Source organism: Rhinopithecus roxellana, chromosome 15, assembly GCF_007565055.1.
Source record: "Rhinopithecus roxellana isolate Shanxi Qingling chromosome 15, ASM756505v1, whole genome shotgun sequence".
NCBI lineage: Eukaryota > Metazoa > Chordata > Mammalia > Primates > Cercopithecidae > Rhinopithecus > Rhinopithecus roxellana.
The window spans coordinates 78,799,352-78,827,061 of record NC_044563.1 but is presented as its reverse complement, the minus strand read 5'-3'; the positions used below and the strand labels follow the sequence as shown (position 1 = coordinate 78,827,061).

General features: G+C 45.0%; 1 protein-coding gene and 1 pseudogene across 4 annotated transcripts; one reads left to right on the top strand and one right to left on the bottom strand.

Moving 5' to 3' along the window:
• Positions 1-3,551: 3,551 nt before the first annotated feature.
• Positions 3,552-26,020, top strand: IFT46 (intraflagellar transport 46). 4 transcript variants are annotated; one of them, XM_030917551.1, is made up of 14 exons: positions 3,552-3,838; positions 4,560-4,656; positions 10,375-10,454; positions 13,394-13,546; positions 13,760-13,823; positions 14,214-14,379; positions 15,971-16,045; positions 16,205-16,298; positions 16,700-16,828; positions 19,304-19,425; positions 19,786-19,852; positions 24,718-24,778; positions 25,077-25,162; positions 25,559-26,020. In XM_030917551.1, exons 3-14 carry the CDS (start codon positions 10,410-10,412, stop codon positions 25,652-25,654), a joined length of 1,158 nt encoding a protein of 385 aa, XP_030773411.1. In that variant the 5' UTR covers positions 3,552-3,838; positions 4,560-4,656; positions 10,375-10,409; the 3' UTR covers positions 25,655-26,020. The 4 variants fall into 4 exon arrangements, with proteins under 4 accessions (XP_030773411.1, XP_010365758.1, XP_010365759.1 ...); XM_010367456.1 differs by lacking the exon at positions 13,760-13,823 and having other exon boundaries at positions 14,243-14,379; XM_030917552.1 differs by lacking the exon at positions 13,394-13,546 and having other exon boundaries at positions 3,634-3,838; positions 14,243-14,379.
• LOC104665590 lies at positions 8,732-9,612 on the bottom strand (annotated as a pseudogene).
• Positions 26,021-27,710: the final 1,690 nt, after the last annotated feature.

Genomic DNA, 27,710 nt, shown 5'->3' with positions numbered 1-27,710 from the left:
TATACCCTTAAGCACTGCATTATAGACTTCTTGCTCTTATCCGTATCAATTACATCTCCAATGGCCTTCTAATAGAAATCTCTAGAAAGCTCAAATATTTTTAATTTTTACATGTCTGGGAGGATATATGTCAAACTGTATTTTAAAGTTTTTTTCATTAAAAAATTTTTTAGAGAGAGGTGGGGGTCTTGCTATGTTGCCCAGGCTGTTCTCAAACTCCTGACCTCAAGCAATACTCCTACCTTGTCCCCCCAAAGTTCTGGGATTGCAGGAATGAGCCACTGAACCCAGCCAATATTTAAAAAAGAAATTTTTTTTTTGAGACGGAGTTTCACTTTTGTTGCCCGGGCTGTAGTGCAATGGTACAATCTGGGCTCACTGCAACCTCTGCCTCCTGGGTTCAAGTGATTCTCCTGCCTTAGCCTCCTGAGTAGCTGGGATTACAGGCCTGCACCACCACACCTGGCTAATTTTTTGTATTTATAGTAGAGATGGGGTTTCACCATGGCCAGGCTGGTCTTGAACTCCTAACCTCAGGTGATCCGCCAGCCTCGGTCTCCCAGAGTGCTGGGATTACAGGCGTGAGCCACAGCGCCTGGCCTATTTTTAAATTTTTTGATTGACTCATAATAACTTTACACATTGGCCAGGCACGGTGGCTCACACCTATAATCCCAGCATTTTGGGAGGCCAAGGTAGGCGGGTCACCTGAGGTCAGGAATTCCAGACCAGCCTGACCAACATGGTGAAACCCCATCTCTACTAAAAATATAAAAATTAGCTGGGCGTGGTGGCCCATGCCTAGAGTCCCAGCTGCTCGGCGGGAGAATCGCTTGAACCCGGCAGGCAGAGATTGCAGTGAGCTGAGGTCTCACCCCTGTATTCCAGCCTGGGCAACAGAGTGAGACCCTGTCTCAAAAAAAAAAAAAAAAGTGACAATGGGTACAAGCTTTCTTTAGGGGATGATGAAATGTCCTAAAAAAGATAACAACTATACACATTTATGGGGTAAATTTTTATTTATTTATTATTTATTTATTTATTTTGAGATGGAATCTCGCTCTGTTGCCCAGGCTAGAGTGCGGTGGTGCCATCTCAACTCACTGAAACCTGTGCCTCCCGGGTTCAAGCGATTCTCCTGTCTCAGCCTCCCGAGTAGCTAGGATTACAGGCATGCACCACTGCACCTGGCTAATTTTTGTATTTTTAGTAGAGACGAGGGTTTCCCCATGTTGGTCAAGCTGGTCTTGAACTCCTGACCTCAGGTGATCCACCCGCCTCGGCCTCCCAAAGTGCTAGTATTACAGGCATGAGCCATCTCGCCTGGCGCAATTTTAATTTTTGTTACAAAAAGCAGACATGTTTTAAGAAAGATGGAACAAATTCTTATTGTTTTAGAAAAGTAAAAATCCTGTTAGAAACTATTGCCTTATTGTGGCACCTTCCAGGTCTTCCGACTTGGATCTCAGAAGCTGTGCAAGACCAATTGATGCTGATTCTTGGAAATATAACCGTAACTGAATTAAACCGCAGAAGAAAAATCAACCTTGTAAGTATGCTTCTTGAGGAGTCCCATAGTGGCAGTATATTATAATGGTTAAAAGCAGAGACTTAGGAATCAGACTGACCTATGTTTGGCTGCTGTTTTCGGGACTTATTAGCTGAATGATTTCAGGCAAATTACTTTAACTGTCTAAGCCTCAATTACCTAATCTGTAAATTGGCAATAACACCTATCTCATAAGGTTGTGAAGTAAATTAGATGATATAATCTAAGTGCTCCCCTGCAAAAAATCTAAGTGCTCCCACATAGTAAGTACTCCACATTACATATCCACTATTACGAGCAAAACACATCACAAAATTTTTTTTAATGCAGTTCCATTTTTAACTATCAGTATTCCAGAAAAGGTGTCTCTCATTTTTTAAAGCCACTTTCCTTGTTTTCCTCTGGCAGATTTTCAGGATCAAATTTCCAATATTTTCTTTTTAAAATTTATTATTGGCCGGGCGCGGTGGCTCAAGCCTGTAATCCCAGCACTTTGGGAGGCCGAGACGGGCGGATCACGAGGTCAGGAGATCGAGACCATCCTGGCTAACACGGTGAAACCCCGTCTCTACTAAAAGATACAAAAAACTAGCCAGGCGACGTGGCGGGCGCCTGTAGTCCCAGCTACTCGGGAGGCTGAGGCAGGAGAGTGGCGTGAACCCGGGAGGCGGAGCTTGCAGTGAGCTGAGATCCGGCCACAGTACTCCAGCCCGGGCGACAGAGCGAGACTCCACCTCAAAAAAAAATAAAATAAAATAAAATAAAATAAAATAAAATAAAATAAAATAAAATTTATTATTATTATTTTGAGATGGAGTCTCACTCTGTTGCCCAGGCTGGAGTGCAGTGGCGCAATCTTGGCTCACCACAACCTCTGCCTCCCGGATTCAAGCAATTTTCCTGCCTCAGCCTCCCGAGTAGCTGGGATGACAGGTGCGCACCACCACGCCCAGCTAATTTTTGTATTTTTAGTAGAGATGGGGGTTTCACCATGTTGGTCAGGCTGGTCTCGAACTCCTAACCTTGTGATCCACCTGCCTTGGCCTCCCAAAGTGCTGGGATTACAGGTGTGAGCCACTGTGCCCGGCCAAAAAATTATTATTGTGATTCATTATTTATATTTGAGATGGGGTCTCAATCTGTTGCCCAGGCTGGAGTGAATGCAGTGGTCCAATCTCGGTTCACTGCAACCTCTGCCTGCCTGGCTCAAGCAATCCTCCTGCTTCAGCCTCCCGAGTGGCTAGCACTACAGGCGTGTGCCACCACACCTGGCTAATTTTTTTTAATTTTTAATTTTTATTTTTAATAGAGTGGAGAGGGGCGGTTCATGCTATGTTGCTCTAGCTGGTCTCAAACTCCTGAACTCAAGCAATCCTCCCGCCTCTGCCTCCTGAAGTGCTGGGATTACAAGCATAAGCCACCACACCCGGCCTCCAATATTTTATGTTTCTCTCTCCCTGACTTCCCAAATTAATTATGTACACAGTTTGAAAATACTTGTTCCTTACGTCTCCATTCACTCATTCCTCGATTCATCCACCCGATGAGCATTGTTAGTGTCTAATTTCTGCAATGTACTGGTGTTACAAAGTTTAAAAATTAATTAGACACAGATCCTGCTTTAAATAAGTTCACAGTCTTCTTTAGCAAATAAGAAAGACAGGACACAGAGTAAAATTTGAACCTCAGATACACAAGGAATAATTTATTACTGTAAGTATGTCCCATGCCATGGCACCCTGTGGAGGGGAAAGACTACAATGTAATATAGTGCTAGAAAAGGACGTACAGAGTGCTGCGGAATTTCCCCTGGAGAGTGTGTATACATTCCTGTAAGACTGATCTGGGAGGAACTGCAACCCCAGAGATTGTTGTCCTAGGGGAACAAACGCACACTCTGTTTCCAGATTGGAGGGCTAACTTTATACCAGCCCGAAAATTATCAACCGGCGTTGCCACCCGCAGCCGCTAGATGCCGTAACAGACGCATTTACTGAAACCATAGACAAACAGGCGACTTGGCCGCCCAGAGAGGCTTTATCCGTGGCCCCTTGATCTTCTTCCTGCGCAGAGAGCCTTCGCGGGTGAGGCGTAACGTGCAGGAGGTCTCACGAGAGTGGAAGCAAGTCTCGCGAATTTTAAAATTTATCTTTTTGCCTAGCGACTGACAACAGGCTGGTTGCTTGGCGTGGAATCGTAAAGTGGCCTGGCTTTGAGACTGGAGTGGGACCCCAGCCCTAGGCTGGGGTTCTTTCCATTATAGAGGAGACGGATTCAGAAGGGCTACAGGTAATTAGTACTCACCCCAGCAAAAAGGGAACTGTTTTTCTAGAGAGGGTTAAGAGGACTCCCCTTTACCCCATTCCCGGTTACCTCTTCCCATCTCCGTGGTAACTGTTCCTTCGTCAGCTCACCACTAACTGTCCTGCTTCCTTTATTCACCAAGAAACTTAGGTGGGATCCTATCTGCAAGATAAGGGTGAAACTGGAGGTGATGCTTTTTTGATTATTGGATGGGACCGAGAGACTGGAGTTTCCCTTCTCTTCCGGGACTCTCCCACCCCACCCCGTCTCACCCCTCCCCACCCCACCCCACCCCACCCCAGAGGTGGCTCCAGAGACAGAACTCTTTCTGGAACCTCTACAGCCTCCCCTGAGAAACCTCAACAGCCTTGGCCATCCACATACGACGAATAGTGTTCTGCCCTTGCGCGTGATGGTACAGTACAGCTTTGGGAAGCTGCAGAAGTTGGCTTTCTTTCCCTCCACGATTCCCTGGTTCCTCAGCCAGCCTGCCAGCAGTTCCTAAATAAGGGCTGCAACAGAATGACTTAACTGCTTGACTGAGGGCCAGGAAACCTTAAGGAAAGTTTGGATGGGGTGACGGTTTTATGAAAAACTAGTTTCTTGAGTAAGGAAGAGGAGCCAATGCTGGTTTGGAATATACCTCCTGGCAGAGTGCTTGATGTCCCATGATAGGAACTATGTAATCATGTCTCCTTTTGCTTAGACCAAGGTTGTTGAAAACCAGACATATGATGAACGTCTAGAGATTAACGACTCTGAAGAGGTTGCAAGTATTTATACTCCAACCCCAAGACACCAAGGTAAGAGAGGAAAGAAGAGAAATGGTACTCAAAGAGCAGGATGGATTCACAGTTGTCTTCAAGAAGTTCTTATTTTATAATAGCAAATGTTGACTTTCAGAGTCAAGTTACTTCACTTGCCATTGTTTGTTTTCTAACTAGTTAAGGGGGAGAAATCATAGCCTTCCAAATTACAGGATCTTCCCCCAATTCAGCCCTGTCACCATTTACTTCATATTACTGCATTGCTCACTGTCTGCCAGGAATTCACTGTTTTTTTTTTTTTTTAACATGTTTTTCCCAGCTTTGAAGATGCTTCATAACCTCCCCTTAGACTGCAACCCCAACCAAAATCACAGTGTAATGTTTTTAACGGGCTGAACACTATTTATTTATTCAACAAACTTTTTTTTCCTTAATTTTATAGAGACGAGGTCTTGCTGTGTTACCAAGGCTGATCTTGAACTCCTAGCTTCAAGCAGTCCTTCCACCTGTAACTCCCAAAGTGCTGGGATTACAGATGTGAGCCATCGTGCCTGGCCAACAAGCATTTAAAAATGCCTACTGTGTGCCAGCCTTATGCCTGGCACTTGGGTAAATAGTGTTAAATGACACAATGTCCTTGCCATCCCGATGCTTGTAATCATGGGAGGCAGATGACAAATGAGTAAACACATTCCAAATGTGGTAAGGGCACACTGATGGAGGCAGATTGTTTCTGTTAAGGAGAATAACAGTGAGGAAGGAGACATACTTTTTTTTTTTTTTTTTTTTTTTGAGACAGAGTCTTGCTCTGTCACCCAGGCTGGAGTGCAGTGGCCAGATCTCAGCTCACTGCAAGCTCCGCCTCCCGGGTTCCCGCCATTCTCCTGCCTCAGCCTCCAGAGTAGCTGGGACTACAGGCGCCCGCCACCTCGCCCGGCTAGTTTTTTGTATTTTTTAGTAGAGACAGGGTTTCACCGTGTTAGCCAGGATGGTCTCGATCTCCCGACCTCGTGATCCGCCCGTCTCGGCCTCCCAAAGTGCTGAGATTACAGGCTTGAGCCACCGCGCCTGGCCGACCTACTTATTTTTATTTTTATTTTTATTTTTTTGAGACGGAGTCTCACTCTGTCACCCAGGCTGGAGTGCAGTGGTGCGATCTTGGCTCACTGCAACCTCCGCCTCCTGGGTTCAAGTGATTCTCCTTCCTCAGCTTCCCGAGTAGCTGAGATTACCACACCCAGCTAACTTTTGTATTTTTAGTAGAGACGGGATTTCACCATGTTGGCCAGGCTGGTCTTGAACTCCTGACCCCAACTGATCTGCCTGCCTCAGCATCCCAAAGTGCTGGAATTACAGGCGTGAGCCACCACTCCCGGCCAGAGACCCACTTTTGATAGGGTGGTCAGGGAAGATCTAAAGGGGTGACGTGTAAGACTGATAGATGGCAGGGATCCAGACACTGAGGAAAAGTAGACCAGGAAGAGGAAACAGTATATGAGATGTGAAAAACCTTGAAGCCTGAAGGAACTTGGCTTAGTTTGAGGACCTGAAAGAGACCAGTTTACGGTAGCGGGGACTCTACCGTATGATATGGTCAGATCAGAGAGGTAGGGCAGGAAGCATAATAAGCAGAGCTTTGGAGGCTGTGTTGCTGTCGTGTGTGCAATGAACTGTTGCGATGGCTGAGTTGAGATGATAGTGGCTTGACCTCTAGTGAGGAAGTTGAGAATAAAGAAAAGAGGCAAATATGGTACAAGACAGATTGTCGTAGAATCACTAAGACTTGCTGATGGATTGGATTTGACTCGAGTTAGGAATCAAGGATGACATCCAGGGTTTCTGTTTGTTTATTGTGGTAAAATATGCATAACATAAAATTTGCCATTTTAACAATTTTTAAGTGTGCAATTAAATAACATTAAGTACATTCACAATGTTGTATGACCATCACTACTATTTCCAGATCATCCCGAACAGAAACTCCATACCCTTTAAACAATAGCTCCTGATTGTTTGCTTCCACTCTTCCCTGGTAACCATTATTCTACTGTCTCTATGAGTTTGCTTGTTCTGGGAACCATGTAAGTGAAGTCATGCTGTATTTATCCTTTTGTGGCTGACTTACTTCACTTACTGTGATGTTTTTAAGGTTCATCTGTATAGAGTGTAGACTTTCTTTTTTAAAGCTAAAATTCCATTGCATGTATATGCCACTTTTTTTTTTTTTTTTTCTTTTTTTGAGACTGAGTCTCACTCTGTCACCCAGGCTGGAGTGCAGTGGCATGATCTCGGCTCACTGCAACCTACACCTCCCAGGTTCAAGCGATTCTCCTGCCTCGGCCTCCTGAGTAGCTGGGACTACAGGTGCACGCCACCACACCCAGCTAATTTTTTTGTATTTTTAGTAGAGATGGGGTTTTACCACATTGGCCAGGATGGTCTTGATCTCCTGACCTTGTGATCCACCTACCTTGGCCTCCCAAAGTGCTGAGATTACAGGCGTGAGCCACCGCGCCTGGCCTATGCCACATTTTTTTAATTCATTCATCTGTTAATGGACACTCAGGTTGTTTTCCTGGCCTATGCCACATTTTTTTAATTCATTCATCTGTTAATGGACACTCAGGTTGTTTTCATGTTTTGGCTGTTGTGAACAGCGCTACTATGAACAGAGGTGTACAAGTGTCCATTTGAGTCCCTGTTTTCAATTCTTTGGGACCTAGCCACCTAGGTTTTTGACTTGAGCATGTTTGTGCTCTTGACAGCTGCAGATATTGTAATTTGGTTTTAGTTTGGGCTAATTTAGTAAACAAAAAAAATAGTGTTTAATTTGTATTTCTTTGATATGGAAATCATTTATCATGTTTTCATTCCAGTTAATGCCTTACATCTAATTACGCTTTTATTTATTTATTTATTTATTTTTTGAGTCAGAGTCTTGCTCTGTCGCCCAGGCTGGAGTGCAGTGGCAGCATCTCGGCTCACTGCAAGCTCCGCCTCCCAGGTTCACGCCATTCTCCTGCCTCAACCTCCCGAGTAGCTGGGACTACAGGCACCCAACACCACACCCGGCTAATTTTTTTGTATTTTTAGTAGAGACGGGGTTTCACCATGTTAGCCAGGATGGTCTCGATCTCCTGACCTCATGATCCACCCGCCTCGGCCTCCCAAAGCGCTGGGATTACAGGTGTGAGCCACCGCGCCTGGCCTATACTTTTATTTCAATTTAATTTTTTATTTATAGAGACAGAGTTTTGCTCTGTCACCCAGGGTGGAGTGCAGTAGCACGATCACGGCTCACTGCAGCCTCGACCTCCTGGGCTCATGCAGCCCTCCTGCCTCAGATCCCCCAGTAGTTGGGACTACCAGCCCATGCCCCCATGTCCAGCTAATTTTTTTTTTTTTGAGATGGAGTCTTGCTCTGTCGCCTAGGCTGGAGTGCAGTGACATGATCTCGGCTCACTGCGACCTCCACCTCCCAGGTTCGAGCAATTCTCCTGCCTCAGTGTCCCGAGTAGCTGAGATTATAGGAGTGTGCTACCATGCCTGGCTAATTTTTTTTGTATTTTTAGTAGAGACGGGTTTTCACCCTGTTGGCCAGGCTGGTTTCGGAACTCCTGACCTCAGGTGATCCACCCGCCTCAGCCTTCCAAAGTGCTGGGATTACAGGCATGAGCCACCATGCCTGGCCTAATTTTTGTATTTTTTGTAGAGACAGGGTTTCGCCGTGTTGCCCAGGCTGGTTTTGAACTCCTAGGCTCAAACAATCTGCCTACCTCCACCTCTTAGAGTGCCGGGATTACAGGTGTGAGCCACCACGCCTGGCCTTAATTATACTTTTAATTGTTCAGAGTATTTAAAAGTTGCTCTTATCTTTGCTTACTGATTCAGATTCAAACTTGTGACTATTATTTGCCAGGCCCTGGGTCAGCTCCTTGCACATAAATTTTTTCATTTGATCCTTATAAGAGGCCTGGGTGAGAAATATTAGTGACCCATTTAGAGGTGGGAATACTGAGACTGAAAGAGGTTAAATCTTTTTTTTTTTTCTGTCCATAAGTTTATTGTCTTTATCTGAAAAATCTTTATAGAAAATTGTTTGATTTCACTCTCAGCAGCCCCCTCCTGAGCTCTGAGGAAGCTTGCCTTCTTTTGAGCTACCCAATGTTTTTTCTGAGCAATGGACATTTTGGGACAGTTCCACCTCTGCTTTTTAACTTCTTCCTTGGACTTATTTTCATAGACTGGATTCTCTTGTACAGCATCATGAGCTTTCTTATACATCTCCTCCATCATGTCTGGTGTTACACTGTTCTTTTTGTATTGAGAGAACTGGTTCTTGTAGGCATCATCATCATCTTCCATTAAGTAGCGCATATAATCTGCAACATTCTGTCCCATGATGTACTTCTGGTGTACTTCTGCATTAAATTCTTTGCTTTCAGAATCATAACCAGGGAATCATTTGGTACTGTGAGGGATAGACAAGCCTCCATCCACAGCTCCCTTCAGGGCGCCAAAAACTTTATTGCCAGTGATAGTTCTGGCAAGGCCTGCATCCAAATAGCAGGTAAAGGCACCTGGCTGACCATCAATGCTTTCCACACTGTATTCATGGCCAGTCTCCTCCACTTGGCCTTCATAGATCTTGTTCATGCCAAACCTATTGAGAAGCCTGTGGGCCAGCAGCAGGCCAGTACAATACGCTGCAGCATCATTTGTCAGGCCAACCTTCACACCATATTTTGGCAGTTTTTGTGCATATGCTGCACAGACTGTATCCCCCTCTATATGGGCATAAGCAGTCTGACAAATGATATCTCTGTTTGTTACACGAACTATCATCCTGTATTTGGGTGTGTTGTATTTATTTTTATCCTGTATCACCAAATGTTTCTGAGGATAGTAATCAGTTTTACCCACTCGTCTTCTAAATTTCACTTGATATCTGTTAGAGTAGGCCTTATTCTTAACAACTTTAACAAACCTCATCCTGCGGAACAGAGACCCGCGTCCACGGCTCGACAGAGACCTGCAGGCACAGCAGCACTAGGGGGTGGAAAGGCAAAATCATTTTAAGTAATTTGTCTTCAAACCCACTCTTAGTATAAATTCAGCAGTCTGTGCTTTACTAGTGTAAACTAAGGGCAGAGTGTATATTTTTTTCTTTGTCTTTTTTGTTTTTGAGACAGGCTCTCACTCTGTTGCCCAGGCTGGAGTGCAGTGGCATGAACACTGAACACTGCTTACCGCCGCCTGAAACTCCTAACACTCCTGGGTTTAAGCAGACCTCCTGCTTTAGCCTCCCGAGTAACTGGGACCACAGGCGCACACCATCACACCCAGCTAATTTTTTTTTCTTCTTTTTTTGTAGATGGGATCTTGCCATATTTTTCAGGCTAGGCTCAAACTCTTGGGCTCAAGTGATCCTCCTGCCTCCCCTTCCCAAAGTGTTGGGATTATAGGCATGAGCCACTGCCTCTGGCCAGAGTTTATATTATTTATGTAATGGCCGATAATTTGATTAGTATAATATCTAACCCAATGCTTTAAGCATAGGAATATTTAGTAAATATATCTTGAATTGAATTGGCAGAGCCATGACTAGAATTCTGTCTCCTGTCTTTTTAGCTAGATGTTCCAATAAACTTTGTTTTATAAAATGGTTAGAGCATAAAATGCTACAAACTAAAAAATATTTGTCTTTAAAAATCATTTTAACACTAATCTAAAGGAAAAACTTTTTTTTCTAAGGACTTCCTCATTCTGCCCATCTTCCTAACAAGGCTATGGCTGATAACAGCAGTGATGAGTATGAAGAGGAAAATAACAAGGTACAGTAATACTCACACCTTCTTGTAGAATTTCTGCTTTGGGTTTTTAGTAGTTAGAGATTACACCAGTTTAATGCTAAACATTTCTTGAACACTCACCTTCAGTGGTTGGGGACCTTTGAGCTCATGGAGGAAAATCAGTTACAAAGAACCTTGAGATTTTGACCCTTCTTCAGGAATAAAGCCTACTATTACAATTGACTTTGGTGAGGAATTTCATGTAATGTAGGCCAGTGTTTCACAAACTTTCTTGATCATAAGACTCAAATGAGATACTTATTTTTAAATATACAGATTCCCGGCTGGGTGCAGTGGCTCACACATGTAATCCCAGCACTTTGGGAGGCCGAGGCGGGTGGATCACCTGAGGTCGGGAGTTTGAGACCAGCCTTACCAACATGGAGAAACCTCGTCTCTACTAAAAATACAAAATTAGCCAGATGTGGTGGCGCATGCCTGTAATCCCAGCTGCTTGAGAGGCTGAGGCAGTAGAATCACTTGAACCCAGGCGGTGGAGGTTGTGGTGAGCCGAGATCGTGCTATTGCACTCCAGCCTGCGCAACAAGAGCGAAACTCTGTCTCAATAAATAAATAAATAAATAAATAAATAAAATATACAGATTCCCGGTCCCACCCCAGAATCTCAAAAGTAAAAGCCTGGGAATTTATATTTTTTAGGAAGCAGTCCAGGTAATATTATGCTAAAGTGAGTTTGAAATTATTAGTCTAGGCATTTTTTCATTATCAATACTTGTGATACTGTCAGTATTTTGTGAAAGAGATTTTAATTTTGAGGTCTTAAGACCCAGATATTGGCTGCTGTTATTCTATGAACCTAGAGAACCACCCTGCTTCTGAAAGAAAGATGGCAAGATGCCCATCTCTCTAGAAACATGTAGGACCTTAGAGTTGTACATGCGATTTCTTAAAAACCATTTGTGTTGGCCGGGCGCGGTGGCTCACTCCTGTAATCCCAGCACTTTGGGAGGCCGAGGTGGGCGGATCACCTGAGGTCAGGAGTTTGAGACCAGCCTGCCCAACATGGCGAAACCCCGTCTCTGCTAAAAATACAAAAAATTAGCTGGGCGTGGTGATGGTGCCTGTAATCCTAGCTACTCGGGAGGCTGAGGCGGGAGAATCACTTGAACTCGGGAGGTGGAGGTTTCTGTGAGCCAAGATCGTGCCACTGTACTCCAGGCTGGGCGATAAGAGCGAAACTCCATCTCGAAAAAAAAAACAAAAAACAGGCCGGGCGCGGTGGCTCAAGCCTGTAATCCCAGCACTTTGGGAGGCCGAGACGGGCGGATCACGAGGTCAGGAGATCGAGACCATCCTGGCTAACACGGTGAAACCCCGTCTCTACTAAAAAATACAAAAAAACTAGCCGGGCGAGGTGGCGGGCGCCTGTAGTCCCAGCTACTCGGGAGGCTGAGGCATGAGAATGGCGTAAACCCGGGAGGCGGAGCTTGCAGTGAGCTGAGATCCGGCCACTGCACTCCAGCCCGGGCGACAGAGCGAGACTCCGTCTCAAAAAAAAAAAAAAAAAAAAAACAAAAAACAACCATTTATGTTTAGCCTTAGCACATTATCCAAAGGTTATGTTGTTTTGTTTTGTTTTGTTTTGTTTTGAGACGGAGTTTCACTCTTGTTCCTTGGCTCACTGCAATCTCTGCTTCCCAGGTTCAAGTGTTTCTCCTGCCTCAACCTCCTGAGTGGCTGGGATTACAGGTTCACCATGCCTGACTCATTTTTGTATTTTTAGTAGAGACAGGATTTCACCATGTTGGTCAGGCTGGTTTTGAACTCCTGACCTCAGGCAATCCACCCACCTCGGCCTCCCAAAGTGCTGGGATTACAGGCATGAGCCACTGTGCCCGGCCTGTTTTTTTTGTTTTTGTTTTTGTTTTTTTGAGATGGAGTCTCGCTCTTTCACCCAGGCTGGAGTGCAATGATCTTGGCTCACTGCAACCTCCGCCTCTTGGGTTCAAGTGATTCTCATGCCTCAGCCTCCTGAATAGCTGGGACCACAGGCCTGCACCAACTCGCCTGGCTAATTTTTTTATTTTTAGTAGAGATGGGGTTTCACCATGTTGGCCATATTGGTCTTGAACTCCTGACCTTAGGTGATCCACCCACCTCAGCCTCCCAAAGTGCTGAGACTACAGGTGTGAGCCACTGCACCTGGCCTGATGGCTGCATTTTAATGATTTGTTTTGTTTTGTTTTGTTTTGATACAGAGTCATCTCGCTCTGTTGCCCAAGCTGGAGTGTAGTGGCACGATCTCAGCTCACTGCAACCTGCACCTCCCCAGTTCAAGCGATTTTCCTGCCTCAGCCTCCTGAGTAGCTGGGATTACAGGCGTGTGCCACCACGCCTGGCTAATTTTTGTATTTTTAGTAGAGACGGGGTTTCACCTTGTTGGTCAGGCTGGTCTCGAACTCCTGACCGCATGATCCACCCGCTTTGGCCTCCCAAAGTGCTGGGATTATAGGCGTGAGCCACCGCCCCGGGCTGACAATATTTTTAAAAGTTCCCTGTGCTAAAACTGCTTCCTATGTGACTAAGAATAATTTTGGCAAATCTTGAATTGAGAAAGAATGCTCTAGAAAGTTCTTATCAATCATTTACTAATAAGGCATAGTCACTGAATAAATTCTGCAACTGTGTTTCATTATCTGCCATGCATATTACAGCTTAATTAGAATATACTTTTATCTATGTATAAATTTGTTATTCTTAGAGCAAAATGTGACCAAAAACAGTTTTTGGTGTCCTGTAACGTGTCACAATTTTGTGTGTCAATAGCTGCTTTACCATAAAAACAAATTAATTTTAAACAACTGGAATCAAACATGTTAACCTCAGTATAAGACATGTGGTATATAGAAACCAAGTTTTGAAAACCTACTTTTAAAGGGGGCCAATTGGTCATCCTTCAGGTCCTAAGGGAGGGCATGCCACAGGTTCCAGGCCACAGAGGCAAAGACATGGACCCTGTTCCACCTGCCCCTGAAAGTCTCAAGTGCCACCAGACCCCTTCTCATGGACTTGAGAGGGTGGGATGGTACAGAGAGAGCCAGAAGCACAGAAAGGTAGGTTATAATGCCAAGGACAGAAGAGCTGCTTGTCTTGAGAGAGAATGTGTAGTCATTGTATGTAATTTATGGGGTAAGGGAAGGGAAATACGGATAGGTCAGATACTCCATGAAGAGAAATATCACTGAACAAAAATGGAAAGTCCATAGTCTCTGGAACTGCTGGTTAGATGGTCACAAGGTTAATTTTGAACTTTCTTCTTTTGATAGTTTCAAGCAGCTTACGCTGGGCAGTCTTGCAAATTAAGTACTAGATTTCCTCTCTATGGTCTTTGTGAGTATTAAGACCCCTAAAGTTTCTATTCCCACTTCATCTTCCCCGATTTTCTTCCAAAATACCTAGAGTTGCCATCCTCTTCTTTGAAAGTCCATAGCTTTTTGGGCCGAAGCTGTCTAAAGTGTATGCAGAGCCCTGAAGATCTGAGTAATATGTACAGTAGATAAAATTAGATGGAATTTATACCCCAGCCTCAAGTAGAGAAATGGAATATGGTTCTAGCAAGTGGAGTCCCCATTTGTAGCTGAGCAGGGGCAGAAGGAGGCTCTCAAGCCCCTTCTGGGAAGTGCTCCCTTCTCTTTCTGGTGATTAGGTGCCAGGTGGTTGGGGTATTGGTTAGAGCAATAGAGAACTGGGCATAGGTATGTTTGATTTTTTTACTTGAAGCTTTCTATGCCTGCCCTGCCCTATCTCAGGAGAAGAAAAAGACCTCACAGTTGACACCTCAGCGGGGCTTTAGTGAAAATGATGATGACGATGATGATGATGATTCATCTGAAACTGATTCTGATTCTGATGATGATGATGAAGAGCATGGAGCCCCTCTGGAAGGGTGAGGAAAGAACACCCAAGCCAAGGGTGCTCTTCAGAATACCTCCTTCAAAACACTGCAGTGGGAGGACGTCAGTTAGAAGTGAAATTCCAGCATCTCTTTTGGTCTCCTGTATTTAGGATTTTCAGATGTCTCAGAAACCCAACATAATAATGAGTTTTCCTCCCTTTCTGACTCCACTACCTCATCCAGTCCTATAGTATCACTTGTACTATCTGAAACATTTGTGGGCTTGGGGATTACATGAGATTTTGCTGAGTAAATCTAAAAGGTGGTGGCCAGGCATGGTGGCTGAAGCCTGTAATCCCAGCACTTTGGGAGGCTGAGGATTGCTTAAGGCCAAGAGTTCAAGACCAACCTGGGCAACATAGCAAGACCTCGTCTCTACAAAATTTTTTTTTTTTTTTTTTTTTTTTTGAGATGGAGTCTTGCTGTGTCACCCAGGCTGGAGTGCAGTGGTGTGATCGCGGCTCACTGCAAGCTCTGCCTCCCGGGTTCCTGCATTCTCCTGCCTCAGCCTCCCAAGTGCTGGAACTACAGGCAACCACCACCATGTCTAGCTAACTTTTTTGTATTTTTAGTAGAGACGGGGTTTCACCATGATAGCCAGGATGGTCTCGATCTCCTGACCTCGTGATCTGCCCACTTCAGCCTCCCAAAGTGCTGGGATTACATCGTGCCTGGCTGCCCAAAAATTTTTTAAAAATTAGCCTAGCGTGCTGGTGTGTGCCTATAGTCCCAGCTGCTCAGGAGGCTGAGGCAGGAGAATCACTTGAGCCCAGGAGTTTGAGACTGCAATGAGCTATGATTGGGCTACTGCACTCCAACCTGGTCAAGAGTGAGACCCTGTCTCAAAAATAAATTAATTAAATATAAAAAAAAATAATAATGCTGCTAAAAACACTTGTATAAAAATTTCTTTTTTTCTTGGTGCAAACTATTTTCATGTCAGATATTTAAATCTCTCTTTTTTTTTTTTTTTTTTTTTTTTTTGAGACAGAGTCTTGCTCTGTTATCCAGGCTGGAGTGCAGTGGTACTATCTTGACTCACCGCAACCTCTGCCTCCCAGGTTCAAGCGATTCTCCTGCCTCAGCCTCCTGAGTAGCTGGGACTACAGGTGTGTGCAACCACACCTGGCTAATTTTTGTATTTTCAGTAGATAGGATTTCAACCATGTTGGCCAGGCTGGTCTTGAACTCCTGACCTCAGGTGATCCCGCCCGCCTTGGCCTCCCAAAGTGCTGGGATTACAGGTGTGAGCCACCATGCCCAGCCCTGAAATCTCTTGTTGTACCTTTTCTTGTCATCCTTTCATTAAAAAAAGGGTGAACCATTTATGCTACATTTTAACATCAAAAAATATTATGTTTTGGATTTTCTGCACCTCTGTCCTTCAGAGTCAGAGATAATTGAGAGTTAAGTATGATCAACCTTAAAGTTGCCTTGCAAGCCACCAGGAAAGGCAGATATTGGAGAGGCAGAAGCTAGGTTTAGGATCATGTCCCTATAGTCAATAACACAGCAGCACCTAGGACCCTGCCACCTCTGCTCTTCTCTGGCCACCTTGAACAAACTATTTTCCTTTTCCCAGGGCCTATGACCCTGCAGATTATGAGCATTTGCCAGTTTCTGCTGAGATTAAGGGACTCTTCCAGTACATCAGTAGGTGAGTACTAGGACCTCCCACCATACCCCACTATCCCTACCTTGCCCCAAACCTTTCCTACCTCTAGTCTGAAACAGGGCCATTCTCCGTAGATTTTTTTTAGCCTGAATAGTAAAGTAATTTTCTCTGTCTCCACCTTCCCTTGGCAATATCTCCTAGGTACACACCTCAGTTGATTGACCTGGACCACAAACTGAAGCCTTTCATTCCTGATTTTATCCCAGCTGTCGGGGATATTGATGCATTCTTAAAGGTATAGTCAGTACATACTGAAAATGACTCCTTAAGTGTTTCTTCTGATGCCCCTGTTACTCTTAACAGTTTCCCGAATTTCTTTGACTAGCGTTGGCTAGTCATGTTCATTTCATTGGAGTTCTTAACCTTGCTCTCAACTCCAGTTTACACTCATTGCTCTTAAGTAATACTGAATATCTCATTATACATTAACAGTTTGTCATGTATTTGCTTCCTAATTATCTATGACAACAGGTTTATATTTAAGCTGCTATGGATCATATATTTTTTTCTGGATGGTATTGAGTACAGCAGGATAAGCATGCTTTTAATACTAGTAATGATGAACCAGAGGAGTTCTTCCTCTTTAACTTACTGGAAACATGTTCCTTTCTGCTTTCTTACCTTTTTCTTAACCAGGTCCCACGTCCTGATGGAAAGCCTGACAACCTTGGCCTGTTGGTATTGGATGAACCTTCTACAAAGCAGTCAGACCCTACGGTGCTCTCACTCTGGTTAACAGAGAATTCGAAGCAGCACAACATCACGGTAAGATACTAGCTTAGTATAGGCCCCAGCTGGAGAGGGCCAAGAGCGGAGGAGGCCTTGCTGGCACTCATACAGTTGACTTACTGCCTATCAAAAGAGATGGCGATCGCTTTTGGCCCGCCCTATTTTTTAAATGACAGCTTTATTTATATATAATTTATATACCAGCAAGTTTAGCCTTTTAAATTGTACAACATATTTTAATATAATCACAGTTTTATAGCCGTCACCACTACCTAATTTAGAATATTTCATCACCTCAAAAAGAAACTTCATACTCATTAATATTCACTCCTCATTCTCCTACTTCCTCCTAGACTCTGGTAATGACTTCATTCCTTTATTACGGCTGAATAATATACACTGTGTGGATTTACCAGATTTTCTTTATTCATTCTCTAGTTCTTTCCACTCTTATTAATAATAGAGCTTTGAATATTTGTATACAAGTTTTTGTGTGGGTATATGTTGTTATCTGTTGGGTATATACATAGGAGTAGAATTGCTGGGCCATATGGAAACTCTATGTTTAGCCATTTGAAGAACTACCAAACTGTTTTCCAAAGTGGCTGTACCATTTTACATTCCCACCAGCAGTGAATGAGAGTTCCAGTTTCTCTACATCCTCACCAATACTTTTTGCTTGTATTTTTTATTCAACCATCCTAGTAGATGTGAAATGGTATTTTTTTTATTTTATTTTATTTTATTTTATTTTATTTATTTATTTTTTTTTTTGTTGAGACGGAGTCTCGCTCTGTCACCCAGGCTGGAGTGCAGTGGCCAGATCTCAGCTCACTGCAAGCTCCGCCTCCTGGGTTTACGCCATTCTCCTGCCTCAGCCTCCCGAGTAGCTGGGACTACAGGCGCCCGCCACCTCGCCTGGCTAGTTTTTTTTGTATTTTTAGTAGAGACGGGGTTTCACCGTGCTAGCCAGGATGGTCTCGATCTCCTGACCTCGTGATCCGCCCGTCTCGGCCTCCCAAAGTGCTGGGATTACAGGCTTGAGCCACCGCGCCCAGCCTATTATTTTATTTTTTTTTTGAGACAGTTTCACTCTTGTTGCCTAGGCTGGAGTGCAGTGGCGCAATCTTGGCTCACCACAACCTCTGCCTCCTGGGTTCAAGCAATTCTCCTGCCTTGAGTAGCTGGGATTACAGACATGCGCCACCATGCCCAGCTAATTTTGTATTTTTAGTAGGGACAGGGTTTCTCCATGTTGGTCAGGCTGGTCTCGAACTCCCGACCTCAGGTAATCCACCCACCTCGGGTGCTGGGATTATAGGCATGAGCCACCAAAGTGCTGGGGTTATAAGAATGAGCCAACAAGCCCCGCCTAAATAGTATTTCATTATGGTCAGTCCTGCCATTTTGACCTGTCCCCTTTCCATGGCTCCAGCAAATTATTATTATTTTTGAGACAGGGTCTCACTCTGTCACCCAGGCTGGAGTGCAGTGGTGTGATTGTGGCTCACTGTAGCCTCGATCTCCTGTGCCCAAGCAATCCTGCTACTTCAGCCTCCAGAGTAGCTGGGACAGACCACAGGTGTGTGCCACCATGCCTGGCTAGGGTTTTTTGTGTTTTTTTTTTTCAATTTTTATTTTGTAGAGGCAAAGTTCTCCCTATGTTGCCTAGGCTGATCTCAAGTGATCCTCCTGCCTCAGCCTCCCAAAGTGCTAGGACTGCAGATGTGAGCCACTGCATTTTACTTTTTTTTTTTTTTTTTTTTTGAGACGGAGTCTTGCTTTGTCGCCCAGGCTGGAGTGCAGTGGCGCGATCTCGGCTCACTGCAAGCTCCGCCTCCAGGGTTCACACCATTCTCCTGCCTCAGCCTCCGAGTAGCTGGGACTACAGGCACGCACCTCCATGCCCGGCTAATTTTTTGTATTTTTAGCAGAGACGGGGTTTCACCGTGTTAGCCAGGATGGTGTCAATCTCCTGACCTCGTGATCCGCCCACCTTGGCCTCCCAAAGTGCTGGGATTACAGCCACCGCGCCCGGCTTTTTTTTTTTTTTTGAGACAGGATCTCGCTCTTGCCCAGGCTGGAGTGCAGTGGCACAATCGTAGCTCACTGCAACCTCAAACGCCTGGGCTCAAGCAATGCTCCCATCTCAGCCTCTAAAGTAACAGAGACCACAGGCATACACCACCACGTCTGACTAATTTTTAAATTTTTAATACAGACAGGGTCTCACTGTGTTGTCCAGGGTGGTCTTGAACTCCTAGTCTCAAGTGATCCTCCCACCTCAGACAGCCAAAGTGCTAGGATTACAAGTGTGAGCCACCATGCCTGGCCTGGCTTCAGCAGATTTTATCAGGGTTTCCTATCCCCTTCATTTGACTGCTGTTTCATGTGGCAGCGGCTGCCATCAGCAGGCCTGAATATGAAACAACAGCGGATATAATGAGGACACTGTAAAAACAAGAGAGCTACTTCAGTGCCATCAGCTAGGCTTTCTCCTTCTTTTCCTAGCAACATATGAAAGTAAAAAGCCTGGAAGATGCAGAAAAGAATCCCAAAGCCATTGACACGTGGATTGAGAGCATCTCTGAATTACACCATTCTAAGCCCCCTGCGACTGTGCACTATACCAGGTAAGAAATACCACATTCTTTACAACAGTAACACATAGTAACCTTCACCACCTGTGAACTATTGCTCCTGAGAAGAGGCCCAGAGGCTGGGAACATATTTGATCAACCTGAGGTCCTGTGGATCCTGGCAACTACTAGCTGAGATTGTAGACATAAAGATTGTAATTTCTCTAGTATTACTTAGCTAGCTCCTCCAAACCCCAGGCCTGGGTAACTTTGGTATGCCCAGTCTAGGTTCTCCTGAAGGCTTCCTGATGTGCCAGATTGAAGACCTCTCCTTCATCCTAGAATATGCTGATCCAGAGGTTGCTGATGTTATCAGTTCGTGTTTCTTGTTCATATTTACCTTTATACTTTTAGGCCCATGCCCGACATTGACACACTGATGCAGGAATGGTCCCCAGAGTTTGAAGAGCTTTTGGGCAAGGTGAGTGGAAGGTAGCCGGAGGTAAGATAAGAAAATACGGTATTCGCTCTAGGGCCCAGTGTTTTTTCTCTTCCCCCATTATTATTATTGGCAACCTTTTTTTTTTTTTTTTGAGACGGAGTCTCGCTCTATTGCCCAGGCCGGAATGCAGTGGCTGGATCTCAGCTCACTGCAAGCTCTGCCTCCTGGGTTTACGCCATTCTCCTGCCTCAGCCTCCTGAGTAGCTGGGACTACAGGCGCCCGCCACCTCGCCCGGCTAGTTTTTTGTATATTTTAGTAGAGATGGGGTTTCACCGTGTTAGCCAGGATAGTCTCGATCTCCTGACCTCGTGATCCGCCCGTCTCGGCCTCCCAAAGTGCTGGCTTGAGCCACCGTGCCTGGCCTATTGGCAACTTTTTCTTTTTTTTTTTTTTTTTTTTTTTTGGAGACAGGGTCTTGCTCTTCCCAGGCTGCAGTGCAGTGGCATGATCGTGGCTCACTGCAGCCTCTACCTCCTAGGCTCTAGCGATCCTCCCACCTCAGCCTTCCCAGCAGCTGGGACCACAGGCATGCACCACCACACTCAGCCAGTTTTTAAATTTTTGGTAGAGATGAGGTCTTGCTTTGTTGCCCAGGCGTTCTCAAACTCCTGTTCTCAAGCAATCCTCCTGCCTCAGCCTCCCAAAGTGCTGGGATTACAGGCACGAGCCACTCCGCCCAGAGATCATTAACTTTCTTTTTTTGAGATGGAGTCTCACTCTGTCGCCCAGGCTGGAGTGCAGTGGCATGATCTCAGCTCACTGCAACCTCCACCTCCCGATTCAAGTGATTCTCCTGCCTCGACCTTTCTAGTAGCTGGGATTACAGGTGCTCATCACCATGCCATCATGCTAATTTTTGTATTTTTAGTAGAGAAAGGGTTTCACCGTGTTGACCAGGCTGGTCTTGGTCTTGAACTCCTGAGCTCAAGTGATCCGCCTGCCTTGGCCTCCCAAAGTGCTGAGATTTCATTAACTTTTTAATGATAACACATGAAACCCTTGTATATGTTGTAATTTGATATATAAGAAAGAAAGATTTTTTTTTTTTTTTAGACACAGTCTCACTCTGCTGCCCAGGCTGGAGTGCAGTGGTGCGATCTCGGCTCACTGCATCCTTCGCCCCCGTGCAGGTTCAAGCAATTCTCCTGCCTCAGCCTCCCAAGTAGCAGGGATTACAGGCGCCTGCCACTGTGCCCAGCTAATTTTTGTATTTTTAGCAGAGAAAGTGTTTCACCATGTAGGCCAGGCTGGTCTTGAACTGCTGACCTCATGATCTACCCACTTCCGCCTCCCAAAGTGCTGGGATTATAGGCGTGTGCCACCGCGCCCAGCCAAGAAAGATAGTTTTTTAAATGATTGGTGATAGAATGAGGGTATAGTGAGACAATTGACTATTTGAAAAAAAATTAAATTAGGTTTCTGCCTCAACCATATATGTGTGTGAATTTCAGATGAATTAAAGAGTTAATGTGGGTCGGGCACAGTGGCTCATAACTGTAGTTCTATCATTTTGGGAGGCTGAGGCGTGAAGATTGCTTGAGCCCAGGACCAGCCTGGGCAACATAAGGAAACCCTGTCTCCAAAAAGAAATAATAATAATAAGTAAATAAATAAAAGAAGGGAAAAAAGAGTTAATGTAAAAATAAAGCCATGTAAGTAATATAATAAAATATAGGAGATACAGAAGGAGCATGACTGAAAAAATAAATGAAATAAAATATAGGAGAAATTTAATTCTCTCTTTTTAAAAAATTGAAGTGTCTTATAACTTAGGGAAATTTAATTCTATTAGGATGGTTAGGTGTTAGGTGTTTCTCAGTGTAAAAGAAACTTAAAAGTCATACTGAGGCCAGGCGTGGTGGCTTAGGCCAGATGTGATGGCTCACACCTGTAATCCCAGCACTTTGGGAGGCCAAGGCAGGTGGATTACCTGAGGTCACGAGTTTGGACCAGCCTGGTCAACATGGCGAAACCCCGTCTCTACTAAAACAATACAAAAATTAGCCAGGTGTGGTGGTGGGCACCTGTAATCCCAGCTACTCGGGAGGCTGAGACAGGAGAACCACTTGAACCCGGGGGCGGAGAGGGGCACGGAAGTTGCAGTGAGCCAAGATTGCACCACTGCACTCCAGCCTGGGTAATAGAGCGAGGCTCCATCTCAAAAAAAACAAAAAGTCGTAATGGAGTGGGAGGCTGAGATAGGAGGATTGCTTGAGCCCAGGAGTTTGAGACCAGCCTGGGCAACATAGATCCATCTCTGTTAATAAACAACAAAAAAAGGCTGGGTGCAGTGGCTCACTCTGGTAATCCCAGCAGTTTGGGAGACCGAGGCGGGCGGATCACGAAGTCAAGAGATCGAGACCATCCTGGCCAACATGGTAAACCTCATCTCTACTAAAAATACAAAAATTAGCCAGGCGTGGTGGCGAATGCCTGTAGTCCAGCTACTCGGGAGGCTGAGCCAGGAGAATTGCTTGAACCCGTGAGGCGGAGGTTGCAGTGAGCCGAGGTCGTGTCACTGCACTCCAGCCTCGTGACAGAGCAAAATTCTGTCAAAAAAAAAGTCATGTTGGAGAAAATGTGACAGTTTAAACTCATAGAAATGAAAGATTCTACATACCAATAGATACCATAAACAAAGTTAAAAGACAGTGGCAGTCTGAGAAAAAATATTTTATGTATGTATGTAATAGAAAAAATTACTATCCAAGCAAAGAGCTCTTATATATTAATAAGAAAAGGAAACTGGGCCAGGCATGGTAGCTCACACCTGTAATCCCAGCCTGTAATCCCAGCACTTTGGGGGGCTGAGGTGGGACGATCACTTGAGGCCAGGAGTTCAGGACCAGCCTGGGCAACAATAGGAGACTCTTCTCTATAAAAAAAAAAAAGAAAAGTAAAAGGAGCTGGACGTGGTGGCTTATGTCTGTAATCCCAGCACTTTGGGAGGCTGAGGCGGGTGGATCACCTGAGGTCTGGAGTTTGAGACCAGCCTGGCCAACATGGTGAGATCCTGTCTCTATTGAAAACACAAAAACTTAGCTGGGCGTGGTGGCGCACATCTGTAATCCCAGCTACTCAGGAGGCTGCGACAGGAGAATCACTTGAATCCGGGAGGTGGAGGTTGCAGAGAGCCGAGATCATGCTTCTGCACCCCAGTCTGGGCAACAAAGCAAGACTCTATCTCAAAAAAAAATTTTTTTTAAGTATCAAAAAAGAAAAGGAAACTGAACAAAATGACCAACAGGTCCTTCCTAGCCATCATGTTTAAATTGCTGCACCAGCTCCCCAGCATTCCCTGCCCTCTGTCCCTGGTTTTTCTTGATAACACTTATCTTCTAAGGTACCATAGACTTTATTTGTTTAGTTTGTTCTTTCTGAGTAAAATGTAAGCTCTATGAAGACCGACTTTTTTTTTATATGAGGAATTGATTGTAAACGCAAAGAATTTGGAAACAGTCGCTTTCCTCAGAGCATTTTGAAGCTGTAGTTGAGGGGAAGGTGTCTGATTAGGGGATTGAATAGCTAGGTTGCAGTACAGTCATTCAGTGAAATACTATGCAATGGAATATTATTTAACCTTATTTTGCTCTAATACGAAGAAATAACAGTGATATGTTGTTAAATGAAAAAAGCGAATCATAGCAAGTTGCAGAACTATATGTACTCCATTTTTTGTAAAAAGAGAAAAGAAGTTTTAAGAAACCAGTAGTTTAAAAAGTTCACACTGTGACTTTTTAGTTTCTCTGTTTAGATTCAGAGCCTGTTACCTGAGTTAGATGTCATGCCCATTTTCTCTGTTCATATGGTGTCCTGGGATCATTAGGCATTATAACACCAAGTCATGCATATATCACTGTTAATACTTGCCCATAACTTGGTATCAGTTTCTTTTTCACAGATTCCCACAGGAAAAGAGTATGGCAGTGTATTTTACCTGTAAAATGTATGACTAATTCCATACTGATCGGGGGAAAAGTAGCATTTTGTATTATTTTGCTAGGCTGCCATAACAAAGTACCACAGACTGAGTGGCTTAGACATCGGGAATGTATTATTTCATAGTTCTGGAGGCCAATAGTCCAGTAGTATACTGTCTGAGATCAATTTGTTGGCATGGTTGATTTTCCTTCCTTCCTTCCTTTCCTCCCTCCCTCCCTCCCTCCTTTTTTCCTCCCTTTCTTCCTTCATTCTTTCCTTCCTTTTTTTTTTTTTTTTTTGGGTGTTACTCTGTGCCCAGGCTGGAGTGCAGTAGCTCAATCTCAGCTCACTGCGGCCTCAACCTCCTGGACTCAAGCGATCCTCCCACCCCAGCCTCCCAAATAGCTGGGACTACAGATACTCAACACCACACCTGGCTAATTTTTTTGTAGAGATGGAATTTCACCATGTTGCCCAGGCTGGTCTCGAACTCCTGGGCTCAGGCGATCTGCCCACCTCAGCCTCCTACAGTGCTGGTATTACAGGCGTGAAGCCGCCATGCGTGATTTCTTCTGAGGGGTCTCTCCTTGGCCATCTTCTGTCTGTGTCTTCACATGGTCTTCCCTTTGTTATGTGTCTCTGTCCTGATTTCCTCTTCCTATAAGGACACCAGTCATGTTGGATTAAGGCCCACCCTAATGACCTTGTTTTAACGTAATTATCTCTTTAAAGATGTTATCTCCAAGTATGGTCACATTCTGAAGTACAGGGAGTTAGGAACTCAATATCTGAATTTTAGGGGAACACATTTCAGCCCATAACATGTGTCTTATGCTAGAAGCTCTTTTCCTTCAGAGAGAGAGTGGTTCTGGGACCACTGACATCAGCCTTTTGACTTTGGTCCTTCCCATGCCTCTTCCAGGTAAGCCTGCCCACAGCAGAGATTGATTGCAGCCTGGCAGAGTACATTGACATGATCTGCGGTGAGTTCCTCCTTCCTTTCCTCGTCCCCATCTCTGGTTAGAGACGCTCTAGGCTTTTGGACAGGCTTGTTTACTCTGGGAAGATAGCATCTTGAGTTTTAGCTTTCACGTTAAGCCCGTTGTGCTCTTTGGCAGCACTCGAAGGTGGTGTTTGGGCTTATGTGACTACCTGCTGGGTGTTTAACCCCCAAAGTCATAGCGACACCCCATCCTCCAGGGGTTTGGCTATCCTAAACAGAAGTGCCCCGATTCCCAGAGTTTGTTTGGTTCTGTTCCTGGAAGTTCTTCTTTATTTCAGCCATTCTAGACATCCCTGTCTACAAGAGTCGGATTCAGTCCCTCCATCTGCTGTTTTCCCTCTACTCAGAATTCAAGAACTCCCAGGTGAGCCAAGCATCGGGTTGACTTAAGCTGTAGAGAGGATCACTACAGTTTCTACTGTTCTGAGCCTGCTGTGATTGCATCCTATAGCAATGTAGGATGTCTCTGCCCAGTTACCTTTGCCCTTTCCCATAATTAGGAGAACAAAGGAGGCAGGGATGGGGTTTTCAAGGGGAAAGTGGAGGAAAAAAGGGTGGGGGGAAGTAAGAGATGTGGGCCTTAGATGAAATTAGCTGAGGATCTACAGAGGATACTCATTCTTTCAGGAGAACCAGTGGCCTCATGAATGGAAGCAGGAAGGAAATAAAGGCGGGTCATTTTAAAGAAATTAATTCTTGCTAAAATATAGCAACTAGCCTATCCCTAATACTCAGTGTTCCCTCTCCTCTTTCCTTGCAGCATTTTAAAGCCCTCGCTGAAGGCAAGAAAGCATTCACTCCTTCATCCAACTCCACCTCCCAAGCTGGAGACATGGAGACATTAACCTTCAGCTGAGACAGCTCCCAAGCTGCTGTTTCAAGGCCGAGCTGGCCCCTCTGCCCCAGCTGAGATGGACAGATCGTTGTCAGCTACTTGATGTCCTTGCCTATGCCACAGCTTGGCTCAGGGCCAGTGCATGCCCTGCTGCCCTCTCTGCCAGAGGGTACAGAACATGTTTGTTTAATGAACCCGCCTGCCTCAGATTGCTGTCCCCGGCGAGTTAATGTGTCCGTACCACTGTGGGGATTTGAGTTAGAAGAACTGGAATTTCTGAGACCCATGGAGCTTGGATTGGGAGGAAAGCTTCAAAGATTTCCTTTTTGTGAGAGGGATGGAATTGTTTTCTTTGATTCGTAAAGTTGGTAAAAATTTTATAAATCAGATGCTCTATTATATTGTCAGATTATTCTGCTATTTAATATGAAAGAGAAAAGGCAGACTGAGCATAAGGCAGAGACACAGGAACTTTGCTTAGTAATGGGCATTAAATGAAGAGTAGTTAAAGCAAACAAATTTTGTGAAATAAAATGAAACCCCAATCCTCCAAGATTGGCAGTCGAGGGGAATCATTTTTCTGCTGGAATTTAATTTTTCTAAGGGTCTCTCTTCAGTTAATGCTGCCTTCCTGAGGCTGTCTGGCTCCAGACCTGTCTGGTTGTGGTCTCAGGGAGCGTAGCTATTGCAGTAATCTGGGTGAGAGGTGATTGGGGTGGCAGTAGTAGAGATGGACAGATTCAGGAAATATTTTGGAGTTATGTCAGCCAAGCTCCAGTCAGGAAGTCTGAAACCATGCTAGTTATTTCTAACAAAGGGTGTTTAGCCTGGCACGGTGGCTCATGCCTGTAATCCCAGAACTTTGGGAGGCTGAGGTGGACAGATCATGTGGTCAGGAGTTTGAGACTAGCCTGGCCAATAATATGGTGAAACCTCATCTCTACTAATAATACAAAAATCAGCTGGGTGTGGTGGTACATGCATATAGTCCCAACTACTCAGGAGACTGAGGCAGAAGAATCACTTGAACCTGGGAAGTGGAGGTTGCAGTGAGCCAAAATCGTGGCACTGCACTCCAGCTTGGGAAACAAGCAAGACTCCGTCTCAAAAAAAAAAAAAGGGTGTTTAATATGAGGAATTGTCCAGGTGCGGTGGCTCATGCCTGTAATCCCAGCACTTTGGGAGGCTGAGGTGGGTGGATCACTTGAGGACAGGAGTTCAAGACTGGCCTGGCCAACATGGTGAAACCCTGTCTCTACTAAAAATACAAAAAATTAGCTGGGTGTGGTGGTGGGCACCTGTAACCTCAGCTTACCAGGAGGCTGAGACAGGAGAATCACTTGAACCCAGGAGGTGGCGGTTATAGTGAGCCAAGATCGTGCCACTGCACTTCAGCCTGGGCAACAGAGCAAAACTCCTTCTCAAAAAAATATATGTAATAGTATGATAAATTGGTTACAAAAGTGTTGTAGAGGCTGAAGGAGCAAAAGGGAGAATGGAGGGTACTGAGGAACATAAAAGTTAAAGGGGTGGTAGCCATTGCCAGCACTGGTAGCAGAGGTGCTTGGCTGGGGCCAGGTCTTCAGTAGCCGAGGAGGTGCCATACTCGGACACTGCTGACCACCACAGGTGTGTACTTCCACCACTACAGTGACTAGAGCAGTGGCTGCTGCTTCCTTCTCCCACTGTCTCGTCCCCTGCTGGTGCCTGCCACTGGCAGAGGTTAATAGTTTGCCAGGCAATCTGGCAGTAGAAAGCAGAGTGTAGAAGTGAAGGATAGGACTGAGAGACGACAAAGAAATATCCAGTAGACATAGAACCAAGAGAACTTGCTGATCGAGTCAGCGTGGGGGATGGAAGGAAAGAAATCAAGGATGACTCCCAGCTTTTCTTTGGCGTGAGCAGCTGAATGGATAATGAAGCCAAATACTGATACGGGACAAATTGTTTGAAGGGGAAGATTACATTAAAATGCTATACCAGGCCAGTTGCTTTGGCTCACGCCTGTGATCCCAGCACTTTGGGAGGCCAAGATGGGAGGATCATTTGAGCGCAAGAATTTGGGACCAGCCTGGGC

What these genes read in the sequence shown, in the direction of transcription:
- IFT46 (XM_030917551.1), top strand. Translation starts at nt 10,410, where the DNA reads ATGGCTGATAACAGCAGTGATGAGTATGAAGAGGAAAATAACAAG. An exon ending in TTGAAGAGCTTTTGGGCAAG is followed by an intron (nt 19,853 to 24,717) that starts GTGAGTGGAAGG and finishes TGCCTCTTCCAG; the next exon opens with GTAAGCCTGCCCACAGCAGA. An exon ending in GTACATTGACATGATCTGCG is followed by an intron (nt 24,779 to 25,076) that starts GTGAGTTCCTCC and finishes TCTTTATTTCAG; the next exon opens with CCATTCTAGACATCCCTGTC.